Source organism: Myotis davidii, unplaced genomic scaffold, assembly GCF_000327345.1.
Source record: "Myotis davidii unplaced genomic scaffold, ASM32734v1 scaffold608, whole genome shotgun sequence".
Classification (NCBI taxonomy): Eukaryota; Metazoa; Chordata; class Mammalia; order Chiroptera; family Vespertilionidae; genus Myotis; species Myotis davidii.
Window position 1 is genome coordinate 2,929,383 of NW_006300025.1, and position 21,658 is coordinate 2,951,040.

Below are 21,658 nucleotides of genomic sequence, written 5' to 3' on the forward strand. Positions count from 1 at the left end.
CTCCAGCTTCATTCGCTTGTTTGGGCAGCATGAGCAACTCCTCAACAACCTGTGTGCTCGGTTTGAGAACAGGATGATCCCAGATCTCTACCGGTAAGTTGGACCGTGCATTGTACTAAGGGGAAAGGCAATACTAGTGTCTTATGAATGAAGGGTGTGTTTTGTGATACACCAGATAGCAAAACAGGAATCCATGGGAGAAGCTGGAGTGGCAGAGATTTCATCTGTATACAGTGGGGCCTTGACTTACGAGTGTCCTGACTAACGAGTTTTTTGAGTTACCAGCTATCTCTTGGCCGATTTTTTGCATTGAGTTGATAGAGTAATTTGAGTTAATGAGCTCCTTAATGAGCTCGGTCTCAGAATGAATTAAACTCATAAGTCAAGGTCCCACTGTATATAAAAGCCTACGCAACCGAATGACCAAACAACTGGTCGACCAGTCGCTATGATGCACACTGACCACCAGGGGGCAGACGCTCAACCCAGGAGCTTCCCCCTAGTGGTCCATGCGCTCCCACAGCGGGAGTGCTGCTCAACTGACCGATGGGCACCAGACACCATGGCTGGCAAGCGCAGCTGCAGCTCTGCAAGCCTCTCCCACCTCCGCCGCAGCACTATGAGCAGCAGCGGCAGGCGCAGTGGGGCAGGGATGACTGGAGCAGCGTGTCGCCTGTGTCGCCTGGGCCGGGCTCAGGCTCCTCCTGGCCGCCTGCCGCTTCGTGCACTACTATATCCCTTGGGGGATGTCAGACTGCCGGTTTTGGCCTCACCCCCTGCAGGGATCAGGCCAAAACCAGCAGTCCGACATCCCCTGGATTGCAAGAGGGCGCAGGCCAGGCTGAGGGACCCCACTGGTGCACAAATCCATGCACCAGGCCTCTAGTTCTCATATAGTAAATAACATCGACCACTAGCATTGAGCACTACTAGCATTGAAGGTGGAGAGTTACATGGGGAAGTGCATGGACTCCAGATGTATCCACACATAGCTCCCATGGCCATGCACAGGCCTGAATCCCAGGTGCACCCATTACAGCCTCCACACCGTGGGTAGGCCTGGATGTGATGATTTTTGAGTTCCTTGACCCAGGGCTGGTAAGAGCAGTGGTCAGAAGTTTCAGAGGTAATTCTGGGGATGGGATAGGAAAAGCACTTAGTCCTGGTGAGAACTCCACAACCACAAACATGCTGTTCATGACTCCAGCTGTCTTCCACCCAGCTTGTGCTCAAGCAGGGAAAGGTGGCCATTTATCTGAGATATTGTTAAGGGAATTTTGTACTGGCAGGTTGGTTTGACTGGGTGATCTAGATCTTCATCTTTCAAATTCTAAAACACTTGTTTATCCTACGACTCTAGGAAGGCTAAAATTCCAGAGTAGAAAGCTGCTTCTGGATATAGTCTGGTGCTTAGAAAGGAGAATTTTCCTCTATTTCCACTAAAACAAAGTGATGACAGGGCCAGTATACGGTATCTTTTGGCTGTTCCCACCTTTTTCTCCAAAGTCACAAACCCCCAGACTCTCCTCAGGCAACTCCAGTCTGCCCTGCTCTCCCTCCACTGGAGCCCAGGGTGATGGGCTGCAAAAGAAATTTTGTGTGGGGGCCCTTGAAGAGGATGCCTGTGTCTCCTGTGGGCTCTGCCTCTCCGTGGCCAACAGAAACCTTGCTGCTTGTCACAGCTGGATGCTATGTGGGCCCCTCTTCCTGGCTCTGGCACTCCAAGCTGGGGAGCCTGGCTGGGGTCTAGGCTTCATGCCTCTCTGGGCAAGCCCCTTTCTGGTCTCTGCCCTTCCTACCAGTCTCAACGTGGCTTCTTCTGTGATCCATTCACACAATGGAATACTATGAGGCTCCCCAGAAGAAGGAACACTTACCTTTTGCAATAGTATGGATGGACCTGGAGATTATTATGCCAAGTGAAATAAGCCAGTCAGAGAAATACCATATGATCTCACTAAGATATGGAATCTAATGAACAACATAAACTGGCAGCCCTAGCTGGTTTGGCTCAGTGGATAAAGCGTCAGCCTGCAGACTGAGGATCCCAGGTTCGATTCCACTCAAGGCCACATGCCTGGGTTGTGAGCTTTATCCCCAGTAAGGGGCGTGCAGGAGACAGCCATATCATTGATATTTCTATCTCTTTCTCCCTCTCCCTTCCTCTCTGAAATCAATAAAAATATTTTTTAAAAATAAACTGACAAACATTAGAAACATATGCATGGATACATGGAAAATCTGACAGCTATCAGAGGGGAGGGTGGCATGAGAAACTAAATGGAAAAAGGTGAAGGGATTAGCCAAAGAACATATATACATAACCCATAGACTCAGACAACGGTGTGGTGATAGCCAGAGGGAGGGGAGTGGGACTGAGTAGATGGGGGAGGCAGGAAGTGGGTATGGAAACATCTGTAATAGTGTCAGCAATCCTCCTATACAATAAAAACCTAATATGCAAATAGACTGAACCATGGAACGACCGGCCACTATGATGCACACTGGCCATCAGGGGGCAGACACTCAATGCAGGAGCTGCCCCCTGGTGGTCAGTGTGCTCCCATAGGGGGAGCACCACTCAGCCAGAAGCCAGTAGGTGGACATCCCCCAAGGAGTCCTGGACTGTGAGAGGGCACAGACTGGGCTGAGGGACCCCCACTTCCCCCAGTGAATGATTTTCATGCACCTGGCCTCTAGTAAAAAATAAAAAAAATAAAAATGTGCCACCTATATATGATTTCCTAAAAAGTAGATCAATTTCTTTTGCCTTCTTTGAATTGATTTTGTGGCTGATTAGAGAAAGTCAATACCATTTAGCAGTATGTTTATAAGGTCCCTCATGGTGATGTTTGTAGCTGCAGTTCAGTTATTTCCCTGCTGTATAGTATTCCCTTATATAACTGTGTCACTATTCATCCGTTTTCTCATTGATTGGTATTTAAATTGTCCCCAGTTTGATGCCACAACCACAGCTGCAAGAATTTCTCTCGGGCTTAAATAGGTGATGCTGAAATGTTCTCGGAAGTAGTTTTTATCTATTGAACTCTCTCCAGAGGGGCATGAGAGCACCTCCACAACCCTGGCAATCCTTACACCAGTGGTTCTCAACCTTCCGGCCCTTTAAATACAGTTCCTCATGTTGTGACCCAACCATAAAATTATTTTTGTTGCTACTTCATAACTGTAATGTTGCTACTATTATGAATCGTCATGTAAATATCTGATATGCAGGATGGTCTTAGGCGACCCCTGTGAAAGGTCATTCGACCGCCAAAGGGGTCGCGACCCACAGGTTGAGAATCGCTGCCTTACACTGTTATGCTTTAAAATTTGTCTATTCTGGTGGTTTGAAAAGGTGTCTTCCTGTGGTTTTAATTTTCCGTTTCCTGATCAATGACAATTTACTGCCTTTTATTTGTTTATGGGCCATTTGTGGTAGTTCCTGTGAGGTGCCTGTTATGACTTTTGTCCATGTTTTGTTTGTGTGTCATGTTTTTCCTAATTCACAGGGTCATTCATATATTCTGGATGCAAACTTATGTTGGTTATGTATCCTTAATATAACTTCTCCCATTTTGAGGTTTGTCTTTCCACTTATTTATGGTGTCAATTAACAGATGTTCTTAATTTTAACATAATCTGTTTGCCTTCTTTGGGGTGTCTTGGATATTTTTGTCCCTTTGCTTTTCCAATAGGTTTATGTAAACTTGTCAAGCTCTGTGACTTGAGAGCAAATGTATTAAAACTTAGATTGATTAGGTGAGAATTGGCATCTTTGTTATTAAGTCCAGTATCATAGCATAGTATAGGTCTTGATTTCTTTACTGTTGTAAATATTATCTTTTATTGATTGCTGTTGTATAGAAATGCACTAAGTTTTTGTAAGATTTTGTATTCTGCAAATTTTCTAAACTCTCGTTCATTCAAATAATTTACCCATAGGTTCTTTTAAATTTTCCACACAGAAAAAATTATATTGTATGCAAATAATGACAGTTTTATTTCTTCTTTTCCAATCTTTGTAACTTTTATCTCTTTTTCTTGTCTTACTACATTGGCTAATATCTGCAGTAGAAGATAAAACAGAAGTAGTGAGAGATGGCACCCTTACCTCATTCTTAATTTTAAAGGGAATGCATTTTTTATTAAGTATATGACATTTGCCATACATATTTTATAGACATCCTTTATCAGATATTGTTTTAATTACTAGCTTGCTAAGTATTTTAATCATGCGTGGATTTTAATTTTTTCCCCAGAAAAAGTATTTAATTTCTGAAACCTTTTATGAATGAGGATATTTTCCTAATGCTTTCCATTATAAACTACTAGAGGCCCGGCACATGAAATTCGTGTGCGGGTACGGTCCCTAGGCCTGGCCTGCAATCAGAGCCCTCTTTTCCAGCTGCCATCGGGCGATTGGAGCCTGCCGGCTGGGGAAGGGGACTGAGAGGTGGTCAGTGCGCCTCATGGTGACTGATTGAGCGGTTGTTCTGGTCGTTCTGCTGTTAGGGTCAATTTGCATATTGCCCTTTTATTATATAGGAGGAGGATATTTTGATGAACTATCAAATTCCTTAGTCATATGCTTTCCCTCCTTTAAATTTTTGTAGACATGCCCTAGCTAGTTTGGCTCAGTGGATAGAGCATTGACCTGTGGACAGAAGGGTCCCGGGTTCGATTCCAGTCAAAGGCACATGCCTGGTTGTGGGCTCAATCCCCAGTAGGGGGTGTGCAGGAGGCAGCTGATCAATGACTCATCATTGATGTTTCTCACTTTCTCTCCTGCTCCCTTCCTTTTTGAAATCAATAAAAATATATATTTTTTTAATTTTTAGACTTACCTGAAATATTTTCTAAAATAAAGGAAAAAACATCCAGAAAATGAATTCATTTGTTCCTTAGTTAGTGCAGAGTATTTTATTTTATCAGTGCTTCTGACCTTACTCAAAATACTTGAGTTAGAGGAGAATCAGTTGCTGGTTAAAGCAAAATTCTACCCGGTGGGGAGGAAAATGCTGCGAGTTATCTCTGCAAACAAAATGTTTTCATGTTAAACCAAATCCAAAAGCCCTGGCTGGCTTGGTTTCCCCCAAGAAGAAGGTGAGGTTGAAGCAGACAGACTTTGTGAGCTCGGGATGCTGGTCAGGGTGCAGCTGTTAACTGATGGTAATAATAATTTTAAGTTAATTTGATTTGCTAGGAGTGCATATTTAAAATGGCAGACAGGATGACATTGGACAACAGAACGTACCAATGGGCATCTGTAAGAAAGAACCAAGGAGGGGGTAGAGGGCAGGAAAACAGTGGCTGCTCATCCAAGAGGTCGCTGGTCATTTGAAGTGAGGTCCTGAGGGCAACGCCATGCCTGTCAGTCACTCCCACAGGCGTGTTACCGTGTGCCTGCAGCTGCAGCCGCATTCTTTTCAAGGGCCGTGAAATGCTGCCAGATCCCAGGGCTAATTCCTGGCTCAGCACTGCCTGCCCTGTCTGTTGTCAGATGGACCGGCGAGACTCTTTCCAAGCAGGCAGGGGATGGTGTAGCTGATTTTGGCTGCGATGAGATTACAGATTGTTTCCCTGACCTCGGCAACACCAGCCACATCTCTTGTTCGAATCTGGGCGAATTTCCACCCACTACGTCTGGGGGCACCTTTCTGTTCCGGGAGGGCCGACTGCTGACCAGGTGCTCTATCTCTGCCCGTCAGGCCTGACCTCAAGATCAAATTCTTCTCCAGTTTCAAAGGAAGCCTCTGGCTTCTTTCTCCTACTTCCTCCAATCGAATCTCACACCATCCAGGGCCAGAACAGCACAGGCCCTGGTGATGCCAGGGGCGCAGACGCTGTGGCAGTCGAGGCCTCGTGAGCAGTGGCTCCTGCTGCCTGCAGTGGGACTTGCTTGGATCCCTTTAGGGACACGTGGTGGTGGCCAAGCAGTCAGCCACCAGGATACACAGGCAGGCAGCTGTCACAGGACAGCAGCGCGCTGCGGGTTTGCGGCCCAGGCCGGCTTGGATTCTATCTTATTTTAGTCTCTGTTTTCACCTCAGAGCGCCAGCACAAACCATTGGCAATGAAGAAAAGTTCACCACTGGCGACTCTGCATGTGCGTGCGCTTGTGGGTGTGGGGAGAGAGGGGGTGGGGGGGGAATGATTAATCACTTTGGAAAAAGAATGGAGTCCATTTGTATCATGAGTTAATTTCTGAACCAACCAGCATTTAAAACTCACATGACAAATGTTACTAAAGATTTTTCCCAATCTTCCTCTTAAGAGCACTTGTGTCCCACATGCACAAATGCACACGCCTATGGAAAACCTTGCAATTTCCTGCCTCCCCTCCACCAGCCCCCTAAGTCCTTTGGTGATGTTTAGAATGAGCAGCAGCTTCCATCCTGTGGTACTGCCCCTCCCGCAGGGCCTGGGGACAGAGGGAGCTTCAAGGTGGGAGCCACAAAGTCCCTGTCATGGGGCTTTAACAAGGCCATGTCCGGTGCCCTCCCTGCTGTCTTAACTCTACCTCACCGTCATTTACCCCACTTATCAATGGCCCTGCTGAGTCCCTGCCCCCACCCCTTAGCCTCCATTAACAGTCTGTAGCATCCTTTATCCTCACCGGTGTGAATAGGTCTTGCCCTAGCTTCTTTGTATGAGCCCATCAGATACTCATAAACCTTGATTAAATTATCTCTTTGCACATCTTAACATGCTCATCCCTCAAAGACTGCCCTCATGCAGCCCTCCTGCCAGCGCCGCCACCCTCCTCCACGCTTCCCCAGACACTCGGTGGCCTATTTTTAGTGGGTAAGTGCTGCTGTGCGCAATATTCTAAATGGGATTTGAGCAGGCGCTTTAACGAGCTGCCATTACCTTGTTGAACTGTGAAGCTCCAGAAGTTACTCTCTCAGGAAAGCTGCCCTGTGCTAGCTCTGTCTTCGGAGCTGCAAAGCAGGACGCTGCCCGCCCACAGCGTCTTCTGATTCATTTATTAGACTCCAGTTGGAGTCATTTAATCATGACTTCAGTGTTTTCGGTGCCGCCGTAGTCAGTGGCCCGGTGCTGTTTCCAGTAGGAAACCACACACTAAATCCTAAGGGCCCTTTTTTGCAGACTTACCAAATGTTCTTAAAATAGGACTTCCCCCTCCAACTTGTCCGTTTTTTGGCACACACCTAAACGTTGTTGAATATAAGTTCCCCCGAGATGCAAATCTCCCTTTTGGCTACTTAACAAGCCATGGACCTGCCTGTCTGTAGACTCATCAAGGTGTCGCTGCTTGTCTGTTTCATTCCCTGTAATGCCAGTTCTGTTTGATTGCCTTAGAAACGATATGTTCGCAAATGTTTGCTAAAATCAAAATTTGTTCTCTTCATTGTCCTTCCCAGTCGTTTAATCATAGTCTATTTCTCTGCCCTGGAAGGATTTCAATGGGGTGTGCTTACATAATCCCTCTGGGGCAGTGGTCGGCAAACTCATTAGTCAACAGAGCCAAATATCAACAGTGCTTCTTCAAAATAGACTCGCCCAGGCCGAAAACCGACTTCTGCACATGGGCCACGAAGTTTCAATCGAACTGTATGTGCATGCCCGCACATGGTATTTTGTGGAAGAGGGGCTAAAGAGCCGTATGTGGCTCGCGAGCCGAGGTTTGCCGACCACTGGTCTGGGGGATCCTCGCTGACCATTCCCGGGCCTTCTGGCTTGCCTAGTAGTGCTTCTCACACCATCACATAACCTGTGAGGCTGAACCGACATTTTTAAACATTTCTCATTACTGAGATGGTTCACCTGAGATCTGGAAGTATCTAGACCAGTGTGGGGCCAAATTCCATTTGACATAACATATGTCCATTTTTAGTTGTCATGTTGCTCTGATTAAAAGACTAGAGGAGTTTGGACCTGGCCTGTTTGATCAGTGGTTAGAGCATCAGCCCTCAGATTGAAGGCTCTCAGGTTAGAGTCCCAGTCACGGGCATGTACCTTGGTTGCAGACTCCATCCCCAGTCCCCAGGTCAGGGTGCATGTGGGAGACAACCAGTCGATGTGTCTCTCTCTCATCCATGTTTCTGTCTCTCTTACCTCCACTCTCTCTAAAAATCAATGGAAAAAATATCTCGGGTGAGGATTAACAAAAGAAAACAAAAAGACTAGAGTTTGGGGGTTTTTTTTCTCTAATATACATCACCTCCTTCTTCCCACTGTGACATTTGTATGAAATTAGCTTTTCCTGGGTTGGAGATTATTTGGAACTTCCTGAAATTATAGCCAGCGCATGTTAGTAAGAAACATTGCTTTGAGCATAGTGCTCATGAATGAATGAAGGAAAAGTGACTATTTCATTTCATAGCCAAGATTTTTTCTTTTTTTTAAATTTAATTTATTGGGGTGAGATTGGTTAGTAAAATATATAGGTCTCAGGTTTACAATTCTACAGCACATCATCTCTACACTGTATTGTGTGTTTGCCACCCCAAGTCTCCACCCATCTCCATTTATCTTCCCTGTCCCTCTTCTACTTCCCCCGACCCTTTCTTCCCTCTGGCAATCACCATAAAGCAAGGGAAGCCTAGTGGACACACAGAGAGAAGATATTTTTCTTAACGTTAAAAGGCTTTTATTTTTTTTTATAACATTAACATTAAATGTAACTACTGTTAATATTTTCATTGGTTTTTAAATTTCTGCTAATTTATGCCCTATTACATAAAGAATACATTATCTATATAGTATGAAAACAGAATCATAGAACATTGTGTGCCACTATTTTAAAATATAAGAAAATTTCCTCATACCATTAAAAATTTTTTAAATAAAATGCAATGATTACATCGCTCTCATTATGTAATGACTCTTTATCGTCTAGTTTTAAAGTTTTTATAATCATAAAAAATGCTGACAAATACTTCTGTTTGTTAATGTTAGTCCACATATTTGTTTTTAAATTTTCTTGAGTACAAATAATTACACTAAATTGAAGAAGCCATGTGGACCACTGTCAAAGTCTGCATGAAGTTCTTTTTAATGTAAATGATTTATTTATTTATTTATTACAGTTGGCACACAACATTATATTAAATTCAGGTGTATACCACAGTGATTAGGTGTTTAGACATTTTATAACTTACTAAGTGATCATCCCAATAAATCTTGTACCCATCTGAAACCATATGTAATTATTAGAATTTTATTATTCCCTATGCTGTACTTTACATCCCCATGATTATTCTGTAACAACCAATTTGTACTTCTTAACCTCTTTACCTTTTTCACCCATCCCCTCAAACCTCCTCTCACTGGCAACCATCGAAATGATATCTGTATCTCTGAGTTTGCTTCTGTTCTGCTTGTTCCCTTCTTGTTGTTAGGTTCAATTGTTGATAGATATGTATTTATTTCCATTATATTGTTCAGATTTTTAATCCTTTCTTTCCCCTTCTTCTTAAAGAAGACTCTCTAACCTTTCATATAATAGTAGTTTGGTGGTGACGAACTCCTTTAGCTTTTTCTTGTCTGGGAAGCTTGTTTTCTGTCCTTCTATTCTAAATGGAAACTTCTCTGGGTAGAATAATCTTGATTGTATGTTCTTGCTATTCATCACTTTGAATATTTCTTGCCACTCCCTTCTGGCCTGCAAATTTTCTGTTGAGAAATCAGCTGACAGTGTATGGGCATTCTCTTGTAGGTAACTAACTGCTTTTCTCTTGCTGCTCTTCAGATTCTCTCTTTGTCTTTAATCTTTGGCATTTTAATTATGATGTATCTTGGTGTGGGCCTCTTTGGGTTCATCTGCTTGGGACTCTCCGTGCTTCCCAGACTTGTATGTCTATTTCCTTCCCCAGGACTGGATTTTGTTCCCTAGAATTCATATGTTGAAGCCCTAATCCCCATTGTAACTGTATCTGTAGACGAGGTCTACAGGGAGGTAATTAAGGTTGAGTGAGGTCATAAGGGTGGGACCCTAATCCAGTAGGACTGTGGCCTTACAAGGAGAGGAAGAGCAAGAGATTTCATGTGAGGACACAGAAGGCAGCCAACTGCAAGCCAGGAAGAGAGTCCTCACCAGAAACTGACCATTCTGGAACCCTTATCTTGGACTTGCAGCTTCCAGAACTGTGAGAAATAAATTTATGTTGTTTAAGCCACCCAATCTTAGCCCGCGCTAAGACAGATTTGTACCCCAGATCTGTCTCCTCACAGCTTATCAGGCTGCTGTGAAGCCGGGCAAAGGTACTTTACTGCTTCCACCAGCTGCGGGCCATGCTGCCCAAGGCATGTAATGCCCCCTGGGCACTCCCATTCAGCCACCATGGGGACCAGCCCCATGTCAGCTCGGCCTGGGTTTAACTCCTGCTTCTGACAGTATACCAGCCTCACTTCCCTATCTGGGCATAAACGGGTCTCCTGGTTCTCACTCGGTGGTGATAACTGAAAAGGAGAGAGGGCTCCTCAGAAAACACACCAGGGGACCCTTCGGACCTCGCCTGGAGTGTGGGCTTAGGCAGGTCACCTCATTCCTCTAAGCTTCATTTCCCTTCTCTGCTTCCTGGTGAAAACTGAAGGAGATGATGTACAGGAGCATCCGCTCAGAGCCGGCCCTGGAGGAGCCGTCCCACCAGTGTCCTGTGCTGCTCTCCCCCTCCAGCGTCGCACTGCCGCGGGCCCTGGCCATCCCCATACCCGGGTCTGCGTGTGCTGCTCAGCATTGTCCCCAGCACCCGCCCAGGATAACTCTGCAGAGTGACAGATGGCATAGCCCCAGCATGGCCTCAGCCACTGCTCCTTCTCTCTCAAACACTTTGTCACCCACCCAGCAAACTCTGAGCTGTGTTTTGCTACCTATTATTCCCTCTATCTAGTAATTTGGGGAGAAGAGAGCACCAAATGCCACCGACGATGCCCCCGCAGCCGCTAATAGGAGCCACCGTTTGGATCCCACGACACTCTCTTGGCCCCAGCGACTCCGACAGCTGCCGGAGCACCGTCTGCCAGGCCAGGATCCGTGCTGAAGGCTCCGAGGGCAGAATAGAGCCCAGCACAGTCACGCTGGGCTCCCGGAGGCTTGCAGCATTAATAATCTATAGTTCAATCATTAGGAGCAAATCCAAGTGAAATAGCAAAATATACACCATGCTGGAAGCTGCAGGGCTGCTGGGAGGTGGCTTTTCTGCTTCGTGGCAGCCTTAATGATTAGTTCCCAACCACTAGCAGCCCCAGCTGACAAGCGGCGCCTGCAAGCTGTAGGCTTTCTGCACGTGATAACTGAACAAAGCTGAACTCATTCAAGATATTAACATGGACTGGCTACCGGGGATCTACTGCGCTTGTCAGGCCTCCAAGTCGAACCCTCACCAAGGGCACCCTGAAGGGTGTTCATCGGTCAGTTACTGCCCTCTGCACAGATCTGCAAGTGGGTCTTTTTGGATTGAGGATCCCAGGCTGCTGGGGCCCTGGCAAGGATTTAATATGTAAACCAAACTGATTTCTGAAGCGCAAACCTAGGCCTTCATTGCAACACATCAGCCGTAGCATGCTAAGTAGGAAGATATCTGAAGTGGAGATGCATTTTTAATTTTAAGGTTTTTTTTTTTTAATGATTCATTTCAAGTTGTTATTGGATATAAGATAAAAAAATATTTGTTAATATTCTTCCTGATCATAACCATTAGTCAGGAATCTCCATCTAGATTCTACAGCAACAGAAGCACAGGCCACACTGACTGAAACACCGAAGACACTGTAACATCCCCAGAACTACCTGAGGGACGAGCAGGAGGCCTTCCGGAGCCCGGGTTTGAAACACCGTCAGAAATTGCCTTCTTGTCCCTGCCGGTGGGCTTCCTTGTCTCAGACTGGCCTCCCCCGGGTGGAATTCGTGGGAGTTCCAGGCTCACGCACCTCCTAGCTTGGTACTTAGATAGCAGAGGGGCCTTTCTTTCCTAGTCCCACTTTGAAAAACTCCTGGGGAAGAATTCAGAAAGGTCTGGATCCTATAATGAGCCCATCCACTCAGACCATCAGCATGACCATGTCCCAACCTCGCTTGATCTCCAGAGTTTCTGCTCCTCCTCACATCCCTCGGCGTGGCTGAAGCCCTGTGCCACAGGTGGGAGGACCTGGCTCCCCAAGTGACTGCCAAAGAGGCTGCGTGATGCAGGGCATGAGTGCAGGGATCCAGTTCTCTGCGGCTGGGAGGGAGCCAGAGAATACAAGCCCCGATCCTCACCTCCAATAGACTGTCCCCAGACCCACTTTCTTCATGGAGCCCATCCAGAGGCATCCTGCATGGGGCCTAGCCTGAGGCGGTGGCCAGCGCGTAGTGCATAATTCTGCATTGTTCCCCATATTTCACCACCCCATTTCCCTTTCTTTTCACTCTGGCTGCCCTGGGCTGGTACCTCCCACATAAAACCGTCTTTGCCTCAAGCTCTGATCCCTCAGTGGGATGAGGGAGTATGATGAAAATCATGAACACAGCTCTTTCTATTATATCAAACGTCACTAAATCCATGGGAACAAAGAACTCAGGCTTACATAGAGAGAGTTTCCAATCAATTTCTGTCCCAGAATTTGGAATCCATGAGCCTAATTTAGAAATTCAATTGGAAATGTGGTCAAAAGGTACAAACGTCTAGGTATGAAATAATAAGCTCACAGGATGTGACATACAACATGGTGACCGTGGTGAACACTGCTATGTGGTGTACAGGGACATCCTCAAAAGAGTAGATGTGAAGAGTTCTTATCACAAAAATAATTCTTTTTCTCTTTTTATTGTGTCTATATGAGATGATGGATGTGAACGAAACCTATTGTGGCATCGTTTCACAACGTATATATATCAAACCATCATGCTCCTCACCATCAACTTATACAGTGATGCATGTCAATTATTTCTCAGTAAAACTGGATAAAAACCTAAATTCAGAAAAGTTTGATAAAAAGACTTGCTATTTAGAATTGTACTGAAAAAGAATTCAGGGGTTTCTGGTTAAATATGGCAGATTGAATATACAAGTTTACCTCCTCTCCCTCCTGAAATCCACTAAAATGACAGTAAAACAAGAAAAAAACCCCACAGTTTTTGACAGTTGGCTCAAAGTTTCTATTGTTCTTTACCTTCCATTTATTTAATATTTTAAATGCACCAAAGAAAAATTTTGATACAAAAATGTCAAGATATTCTAGACTTCTTCTTTAAGTCAATTATTCATAGGTGGAGTTTGTTTTTTCTGTTCTTCTTGTCTTATATTTTGATTTTTAGATTCAATTGTTGATAGATATGTATTTATTTCCATTTTATTGTTCATACTTTCATCTCCTTTTTTCTTCTTCTTAAAAAAGGCCCTTTACCCTGGCTGGTTTTGCTCAGTGGATAGAACATCAGCCTGTGGACTGAAGGGTCCCAGGTTCAGTTCTGGTCCAGAGCATGTATCTTGGTTGTAGGCTTGATCCCGTGCCCCTGTTCAGGTGCATGCAGGAGGCAACCAATCAGTGTCTCTCTCTCGCAATGATGTTTTTGTTTCTACCCCTCCCTTCCACTCTCTCTCAAAATCAATTGAAAAATATCCTTGGATGATAATTAAAAATAAAAGACTCTTTATCATTTTATGTAGCTCTTTGTATGTCCTTTAATTCTAAATGCTAGCTTTGTTGGGTAGAGTATTCTTAGTTGTAGGTCCTTGCTTTTCATCACTTTGAATATTTCTTGCCAATCCCTTTTGACCTGCTGCTGCCACAGCGCTGGAGCTCAGATTGAGTTCAAGTAAGTCCTTGTGTGCGCCTTTAAAAAAAAAAAAATATATATCTTCAGTTCCCAGGCCGATGCTCTATCCAGTGAGCCAAACCGGCTAGGGCTGTGTGGGCCTTTTAAGAGGAACTGCCTGGGGCTCCAGCAGCCCTCCATCTCCCTCAGCCACAATACCCACTGGTTTGTTTGTTTTTTATTGTCTAACGTTTTACATATGTCTCCTTTTCCCTCAATTGACCACCCCTCCCCCCCAGCTATGCCCACCCCAGGCAAGCCCCACTGCCCCAGTGTCTGTGTCCATTGGTTATGCTAATATGCATGCATACAAGTACTTTGGTTGCTCTCTTACCCCACCTCCCCTACCATTTGTCTCTAGATCAGTCTATTCTTATTCATCAAATTATGTTGATCATTATATTCCACATATGAGTGAGATCATGTGATATTTATCTTTCTCCAACTGGCTTATTTCACTTAGCATAGTGCTCTCCAATTCCATCCATGTTGTTGCAAATGTTAAAAGTTCCTTCTTTTTTACAGCAGCATAGTATTCCATTGTGTAGATGTACCACAGTTTTTTAAATCCACTCATCTACTGTTGGGCACTTGGGCTGTTTCCAAATCTTAACTATTGTAAATTGTGCTGCTATGAACATAGGGGTTTTTATAGCCAGAAGTTATGGGGACTTGTCTTCTGGGAACTGGAACCCTGGGGTGGGGCCTGATGTGGAACTGAGACCCCTGCCTTCTCAGCGGAGACCTCTACAGCTGAGAAATCCCTCTTGATTTTTATCTTTCACAAGTAGGTGTGGGACCAGCCCACCCGGTCTCTCCTAGCAATCTTGATGTGACTTCTTCCTTAATTCCCTCATTATAGGACTTCCATTCAGCTAGATTTCAGGTGTTTCTGACTGATGGTTGTTCTGTAGTTTAGTTGTGATTTTTTGTGGTTGTGGGATGATTCGAGTACTGCATTTAACTACGCTGCCACCTTGACCAAAATTCCTCTAGTTGACTTATTTCATTTAGCATAATGCTCTCAAGCATATTTTTAAATAATTAAAAAATATTCTTAATCATTTAAAAGCTTTTTAAAAATTCTGAATAATAAAGTTATTTTTAAGAAGTAACCAAAGTTGTAACCTAAGAAGGAGTAAAGCAGGAGCTCAAACACTGGAAAAGTGTGTGGAAGTTCTAGGAGACTCAGGAGACAGCCAGGCAGGCCAGACAGGAGCACAGAAGGCAGTAAAAGGGAGGGGCCCTCAGGGGGAGAAGGGGGAGGGGGATGTAATTATTTTGATTATTTGATGTGTTTATGTGGAACATAATATAAAGTGGTATTTTACAAAATTGCTGGAACATTTTGAGAAAAATTGTATTAGATATATTGGAAACTAAGGGAGAAAAAAGGCAGTTATTATTTCTAAGAAAAGCACAAAGTTATACTAAAAGAAATGTGGTTAATTTTGCATTGATAAAATAATATAAACACAGATACTAATTTGCAATACAAAAAATGCAATATAAACTATTTGGGAAGTTCAGGCTAGGGAAAATTGGGGGGTTGTGTTTAAAAAGATAAATCCTCATTTTCTATAACAAGAAGTCAATGGATATGCATGAAATTATTAAATAAGAATATATATCTTCTATGTAAGCAATCACATTTATATCAGTAATTACATGAAAATTCTGCTGATAGTCTCTAGTTATTTAGGACTTTTTATTTGCAAGCAGCATAACCAGCCAAATCTAGATTTAAGTTAAAAAGCAGAATTTATTTTATGGATTCATGGTTGTATCTCAAAGAGTAGAGACATGGCTGGTCCTTAGGGAGGGATCACAAGATAGCTAGAAACCAAGCAGTAGCTGCTTCTTTCTCTCTGCAGACCAGCTTTCTCAGCTGGCCCTGCAACCCCCACAGAAATTAGCCAGAGGCAACTCAGTGCCAAATCCAGATTTCCTGGAGACTGACTCATTAGCATGGCTTGGTATGGCTGTTTCCAACTGTGACTGCAAATTATTTCGCACTCCTTCCATAGAGAGAGTGTCCCCATCCCTTGGCTCTGAGCAACTTGTGATGCCTTTGACCAATGGGCTATGATAGAACTGAGGCCACGTGACTTCTGAGGCTGAGTTGTAGATGGCCACACAGTTCCCAGCTCGTTTTCTGGAATATTCACTCGTAGAGTCCTGACCTGTTGTGTAAGAAGTCCAACCATCCAGAGGCTGCCACTCCGTGAGAAAGCCCAAGCTTTGGGGAAAAACTCAAGCAAAAGCGTCCACTGAGCCATGCCAAGTCACCAGCTCAGGTGCCAAATATGTGAGCCTAAAGCCTTCCTATGATTCCAGCTCCGGTCATTTGAGTGGCACCAGCCATTTGTCTTCTCATCTGTCGTCATGGAGCAGAGACAAGCCATTATGAGCACAAGGAAATGGCTGCTGCTCTATGCCATTATGTTTGGGGATGGTTTCTGTACATCAGTACATAACTATAACAATTGGATCAGGTGACTGTCCCTGCTTCATGGAATCATGAAGTCACAGCATGACAGCTGGGGACCTAACCCACAAGGAGGTAGGGTTGGCAAAGAGTGGAGCAGATTCCAGCAAACTATGACTTGACAAACAACCCTCAAGGTGTCCACTAAATTTTCTGGCCTAGTTTCACAGCAGCCTGTTGCCTAAGCAGAGGGCAGGACATATGGATTGAGAACTCGATCTCTCATATTTAAGCCCTCTTCTCAGTTCCTGCTCTCCCAGATAGCCAGCCAATGAAAAGCAAGAAATAGTAAAGAGGTGTATTTGCCTTGGGAAATGGTGTCATTAATTCCCTTCCTTCCCAGTCCATGGTGGTCTTCCAGCAGAAACAGTTCTCAAGAAATGGAAAATATCCTCAGAGCTCTGGCATCTTTCCTTTGTGGCCTCTCAAGTACAGAGGAGATCATTAGAGTGTCTTCAGGTTGCCTAGCAACCCATGAATGCTGTTTGCTATCATGTCATTAATATGATATGAAAGTGTTTTATAGAAGACATTTATCTTGCATTAATGAAAATCAAATTTGCTAATATGACACAAAATCTGTTCTTCCTTGTGACTGTCTATACTTAAGTAGCTTATTTATTGAATTAGACTGTGAGTGGTTTTAAGGCTTGAGACTGTTAAAGTATCATAATAATGACTTTGTTTTCAATAATATCAGATGGCCGTTAATAATGTGATTACACAGCTACAATAGGTAATCACCATCCCAGACAAAGCCCCCGCCCCTCAGGTCCAACCCCAGTGCCAGTAAACTATCTGCCACCCACCTTCTTATCACTTAAACCTCAGCGAGGAGAGGATTCTGGTGTAAGCTGGAATGCCTTGCACATTATCCCCATCTTTCTTCAGAGCTCAGAGACAGAGCACTGAAGAAATATCTGTCGCCTAAAGAAGGCTCCAGTGGATCTCATATCATCTATGTGCAAAAAGATCTACCAGAAGTTATTCAGTCATCCTCTTCTTTCTAGGAAAAAAGGGTAGGAAAAGACCCTAAGTGTGTCAGGCACTAAATATAAGACCTGAAACCAGAAAAGAAGATAAGAACTACAGACATTCTCCTACTTTCGAGCACAGTTTATTCCTGAAAACAAGTATGGAATTCAAATGTACAACAGCCAAATAATACTCCGAGTTCAAGATGGCAATGTAGGAAGATCTTGAACTCACCTCCTTACATGCACACATTGAGTCTACAGCTACATATGGAACAGTTTCCTCTTAAAAAACTTAAAGGCTGAATGATGACGACACATCTGGGAAATGAGAAGAAAACCACATTGATGCAGTAGGAGAGGCTGGGACTCAGTCTTGCCATAAACCTCGCCCTCAGATGGTGTCCCACAAGCAGGAGAGAACTCAAAACCCAGAGCTTCTCCCTGAGGAGACAGATCCTCCCCAGTGTTTCTGTAATCAGCCCCCGGTGGGTAACCCATGGAGCTCATCCACGCTCTATTACGGCACTTGTCACCAGCGTTATAGTTATTTTTTATGTCAACTGTCTCCTCTCGTGGGAGAGCCCGTGGATGTAGGACCCATGGCATATTCGTCCTCTCGTTTGGAATATTTCTCATGGTAGATAGGCATTCAGCAAATACTTGCATTTTTAATTTTTATCTGGTCCATAGACGTATGAGCCATGCACATACTTTTTTTAATAATTACATTAAGAGCATAAAAAGGAAAAGATGAAATCAATTTTAATAATATCTTTATGTAACTCAACATATGCCAACTCTATTTTCTTTTCAACAATTAATCAATCAGCAGTTAACATTCTCTCTCTCTCTCTCTCTCTTGTCGTAAGTCTTCAAAATTCTGCCTGTATTTTGCACTTACAGCACCTCTCAGTTCAGACCAGCCACATTGCAGGTTCTCAGGAGCCACGTGTGGCTGGTGGCTCGTGGCTTTTGGACTGGACAACGTGGGCCTTGGCAGTTGCTGCTTTGGACCTGTTTTCTTCTTACACTATTTTGTAATGAATCTGAGAATGTCCTCTCTCTGACAGGGAAGTGTGTCCTTCTACGAGTGACCAGAAGGTCTCAGTCACTGTCTGTCACTGTGCTCACAGTGTACAACTATGTAGGGAGCCATTAGAAACATGGTCCAGCCACAAAAATCCTGTGGGATCATATTTGGAAACTCAATTCCAAGGCCATTTCTGTACCGAGAGTAAGACAATAAAGAAGCTAAACAATCTGATTTCTCTTAACATTTTACTTCAAAATAATGTCAAACTAACAAAAGGTCACACAAATAGAACAAAGAATAGCTGTGTACCCTTCCTCCCACTCATGTCCCTTCTTCTGGACCAAATTTCATCCCAGATCCCATATTGCAATTAGTGTGGGTCCTTAATCGTCTCCAATCTGGGACGGTTCCTCCGCCTTTGCTCTCATGAGCTTCCACTTGTGAAAAATACGGGCCAGTTCTTTTATGGAACGTCTACCAGTTGGGGTTTGCCTGCCGTTTCCTCAGTCCTCATTCCAGGTTCTGCCTTCTTGGCAGGAACCACAGGAGCAACACTGTGTCCCTCTCCGGGCATCACATTAGGCGGCACCTGGTGTGAGCTTGTCCTTTGACAGACAGTATTGTTAACGTGGTCACCTGGTTAGAGTGGAGGCTTCAGGTTTCTCTCCTGGAAATGTACTATTTTTACCTTTAATCAATTAGAGATACTGTACTTTGAGACTGTGTAAACATCATATTTTTCATCATTTTTTGTCCACTACTTTTAGCATCCATAGACAAGTCTTGCCTGAAACAATTACTGTGTTGTTTGCCAAAGGATGGTTTGCTAACTTGGTCCTTCATTCTGCGTTAATTATTTAACTTTTGACAATGGGGAAGAGTTGCCCTCTCTCCTTCATTTATGTATTTATTCACTTATCTGTTACCATGTGGATTTACAGATTCTTATACTATTCTGTGGGCTAAAATCCATTACCCTCATTACTGTGTTTTTGGGAAGCGAGAGCTTGGAATATGTTAGTTGAATTTTAATACTTGATTTTTGGAAACGACAAACCTAAAAACATAAATGTGACAAAGAAAATGAAGGAACAGTTCGTAGTTTGTCATTATATCTGAAAAAGCTCCAGTAAAAAACAAAAACGCACATTAATTAGAAAAGCCTATCGTGGAAGGGAATTATTTCAAACATGCATTGGTTATTATAAACACATATGAAACATGCTGGCTATCTTCTGTCCTGGTGAATGATATTCCTACTCTTTCAAAATGTAAAGATCAATTAATTTCACCAGAAGAACAGTGAGGCAGCAAAATATTTTTCTTCCTGGGGTTTGCTAGTTCGTGTGGCCTCGGTCTCATAAAAGGTGATTCCACCTGGTTCCTTTGTGCCCCCACCCCCGGACTTTGGGGTTTTATATGTACATGTAGACACTTTGCTCTTTTCCTTCAGAAAATAGATAGGAAATGGGCAGGCTGTGAGCTTGGCTGAGTGGCTGAGTGGCCTAATGCTAGCCTGTGCTCTCCCAGCCTAATTAAAGGGAAATGGTTGTGCTTTCTATGAAGAGAGACGCAGAATAGGAGGAGAGGGACACAGGAAGGAAAGCTGGAGCACTAAGAGCTTTCTCTTTTCTACAAAATTAAATGCCAACCCGCCTCATACTCTTAGTCCGGAATTTATATAACAAATCAATGTAAATAGCTGAACAACTTCCAAGGCTCTAGATTACCGTACAAATTCAATTAATGCAGCCCTTAATAAAAGAGCAATGTGCGAGGAGATGCCGGAGATGCAGGGGAAGGGCAGATGCACAGAGCAGGAGGGCAGACTGGGCGCCGTGCTCCGCATCGGGGGCAGGCATCACTCTTAGGGCTGCCAAACCCCACTCCTCCTGCCAAGCTCAGTAAGTTATCAGTGGCTAAATTTGTAAGGTTCATAAGACTGGCTTTAACTGGTAAACATAAATAGAAATAAAACTCTGAAGCATAGAAAATTAAGGTTGTAAAAATTGCTATTTCTACAAGAAGACCGGTTTGCCCTGGTAAGCCAGGCAGAAGTCAGGCGGGAAGAAAACCCAGCCCAGCTGAGCCGCGGATGCCTGCACCTTAGCCCCAGCCCGTGTCTCCTGGCAGCCCATGCACAAGTGGGTTAAATTGGACTTAATTGGCTCACCAGGCTAAATACGCAAAAAGAACCCCATTTGATACTTTTAAATTTAACATGCATCAATTCAGACCAGAAAAAAAGAAAAGAAATTAATGCCTCAGTTTACCTATTATGTAATTTGTATTGATTTTCACATAACTCTTTTTTTAATATATATATTATTAATTTCAGAGAGGAAGGGAGAGGGAGAGAGAGATAGAAACATCAATGATGAAGTAGAATTATTGATCGGCTGCCTCCTGCACACCCCCTACTAGGAATAGAGCCCACAATCTGGGTATGTGCCCTTGACCAGAATGGACCCTTCAGTCCACAGGCTGATGCTCTATCCACTGAGCAAAACCGGCTAGGGCAGTTTCCACATAACTCTTCAGTGCAGCGGTTCTTAACCTGTGGGTCGCAAACCCTTTGGGGGTCAAATGACCCTTTCACAGGGGTCGCCTAAGACCATTATGTTTAATTTGTAACAATGAAATTGGGGGTCACCACAACATGAGGAACTGTATTAAGAAGGTTGAGAACCACTGCTTTAGTGCATAACAAAACTCCATGAAGACTTGCTATGCAGTCTCTTACTCTCATTGCAGCCAAACTTAATTGCTGCTATAAAACTACAGCTAACTGGTTTATACAGACACCCTTGAATGTAGAAAGAGCAGTTCTTAAGGAGAAAAATTGTAGTTGTGCCAAAGAAACAGCAAACAAAAAGTATTTATTTTAATACTTAATAATTTGTTTAGTCCCTAATTCACACCAGAAAGAATCTGAGGCAGCTTACACAAGTATATACAATAGAATAATTAAGAACATCAGCAACAATAATAACACAATACAAATTGAGCCCTTTCCCTGTGCCAAACCTTGTTCCTGGAGTGTCTCTTCGAATTCTGAGAGTAACTCTTTGAGGTAAGGACCATCCTTATCCCCATTTTACAGTGGCTCAGTGGTTGAACATCGACCTATGAACCAGGAGGTCTGGGTTCAATTCCCGATCAGGGCACATACCCTGGTTGCACTCAGTCTCCAATAGGAGGCATGCAGGAGACAGCAGATCCATAATTCTCATCATTGATGTTTCTCTCTCTCTCTCTCCCTCTTCCCTTCTCTCTGAGAGCAATATATATATACTAGAGGCCTGGTGCACAAAAATTTGTGCACTCGGGGGTGGGGTGGGGTGGGGAGGAGTCTCTCAGCCTGGCCTGTGCCCTCTCACAGTCTGGGACCCCTC

General features: G+C 43.9%; 1 protein-coding gene across 1 annotated transcript in view; it reads left to right on the plus strand.

Annotated features, from left to right (window-relative positions):
• Positions 1-21,658, plus strand: part of CFAP61 (cilia and flagella associated protein 61) — a 230,857-nt gene that overhangs the window by 187,601 nt on the left and 21,598 nt on the right. The window contains 1 exon segment of the mRNA XM_015572036.1: positions 1-93. This exon segment is cut by the window's left edge and continues 32 nt beyond it. Within this exon segment, the coding sequence (XP_015427522.1) occupies positions 1-93 (93 nt within the window).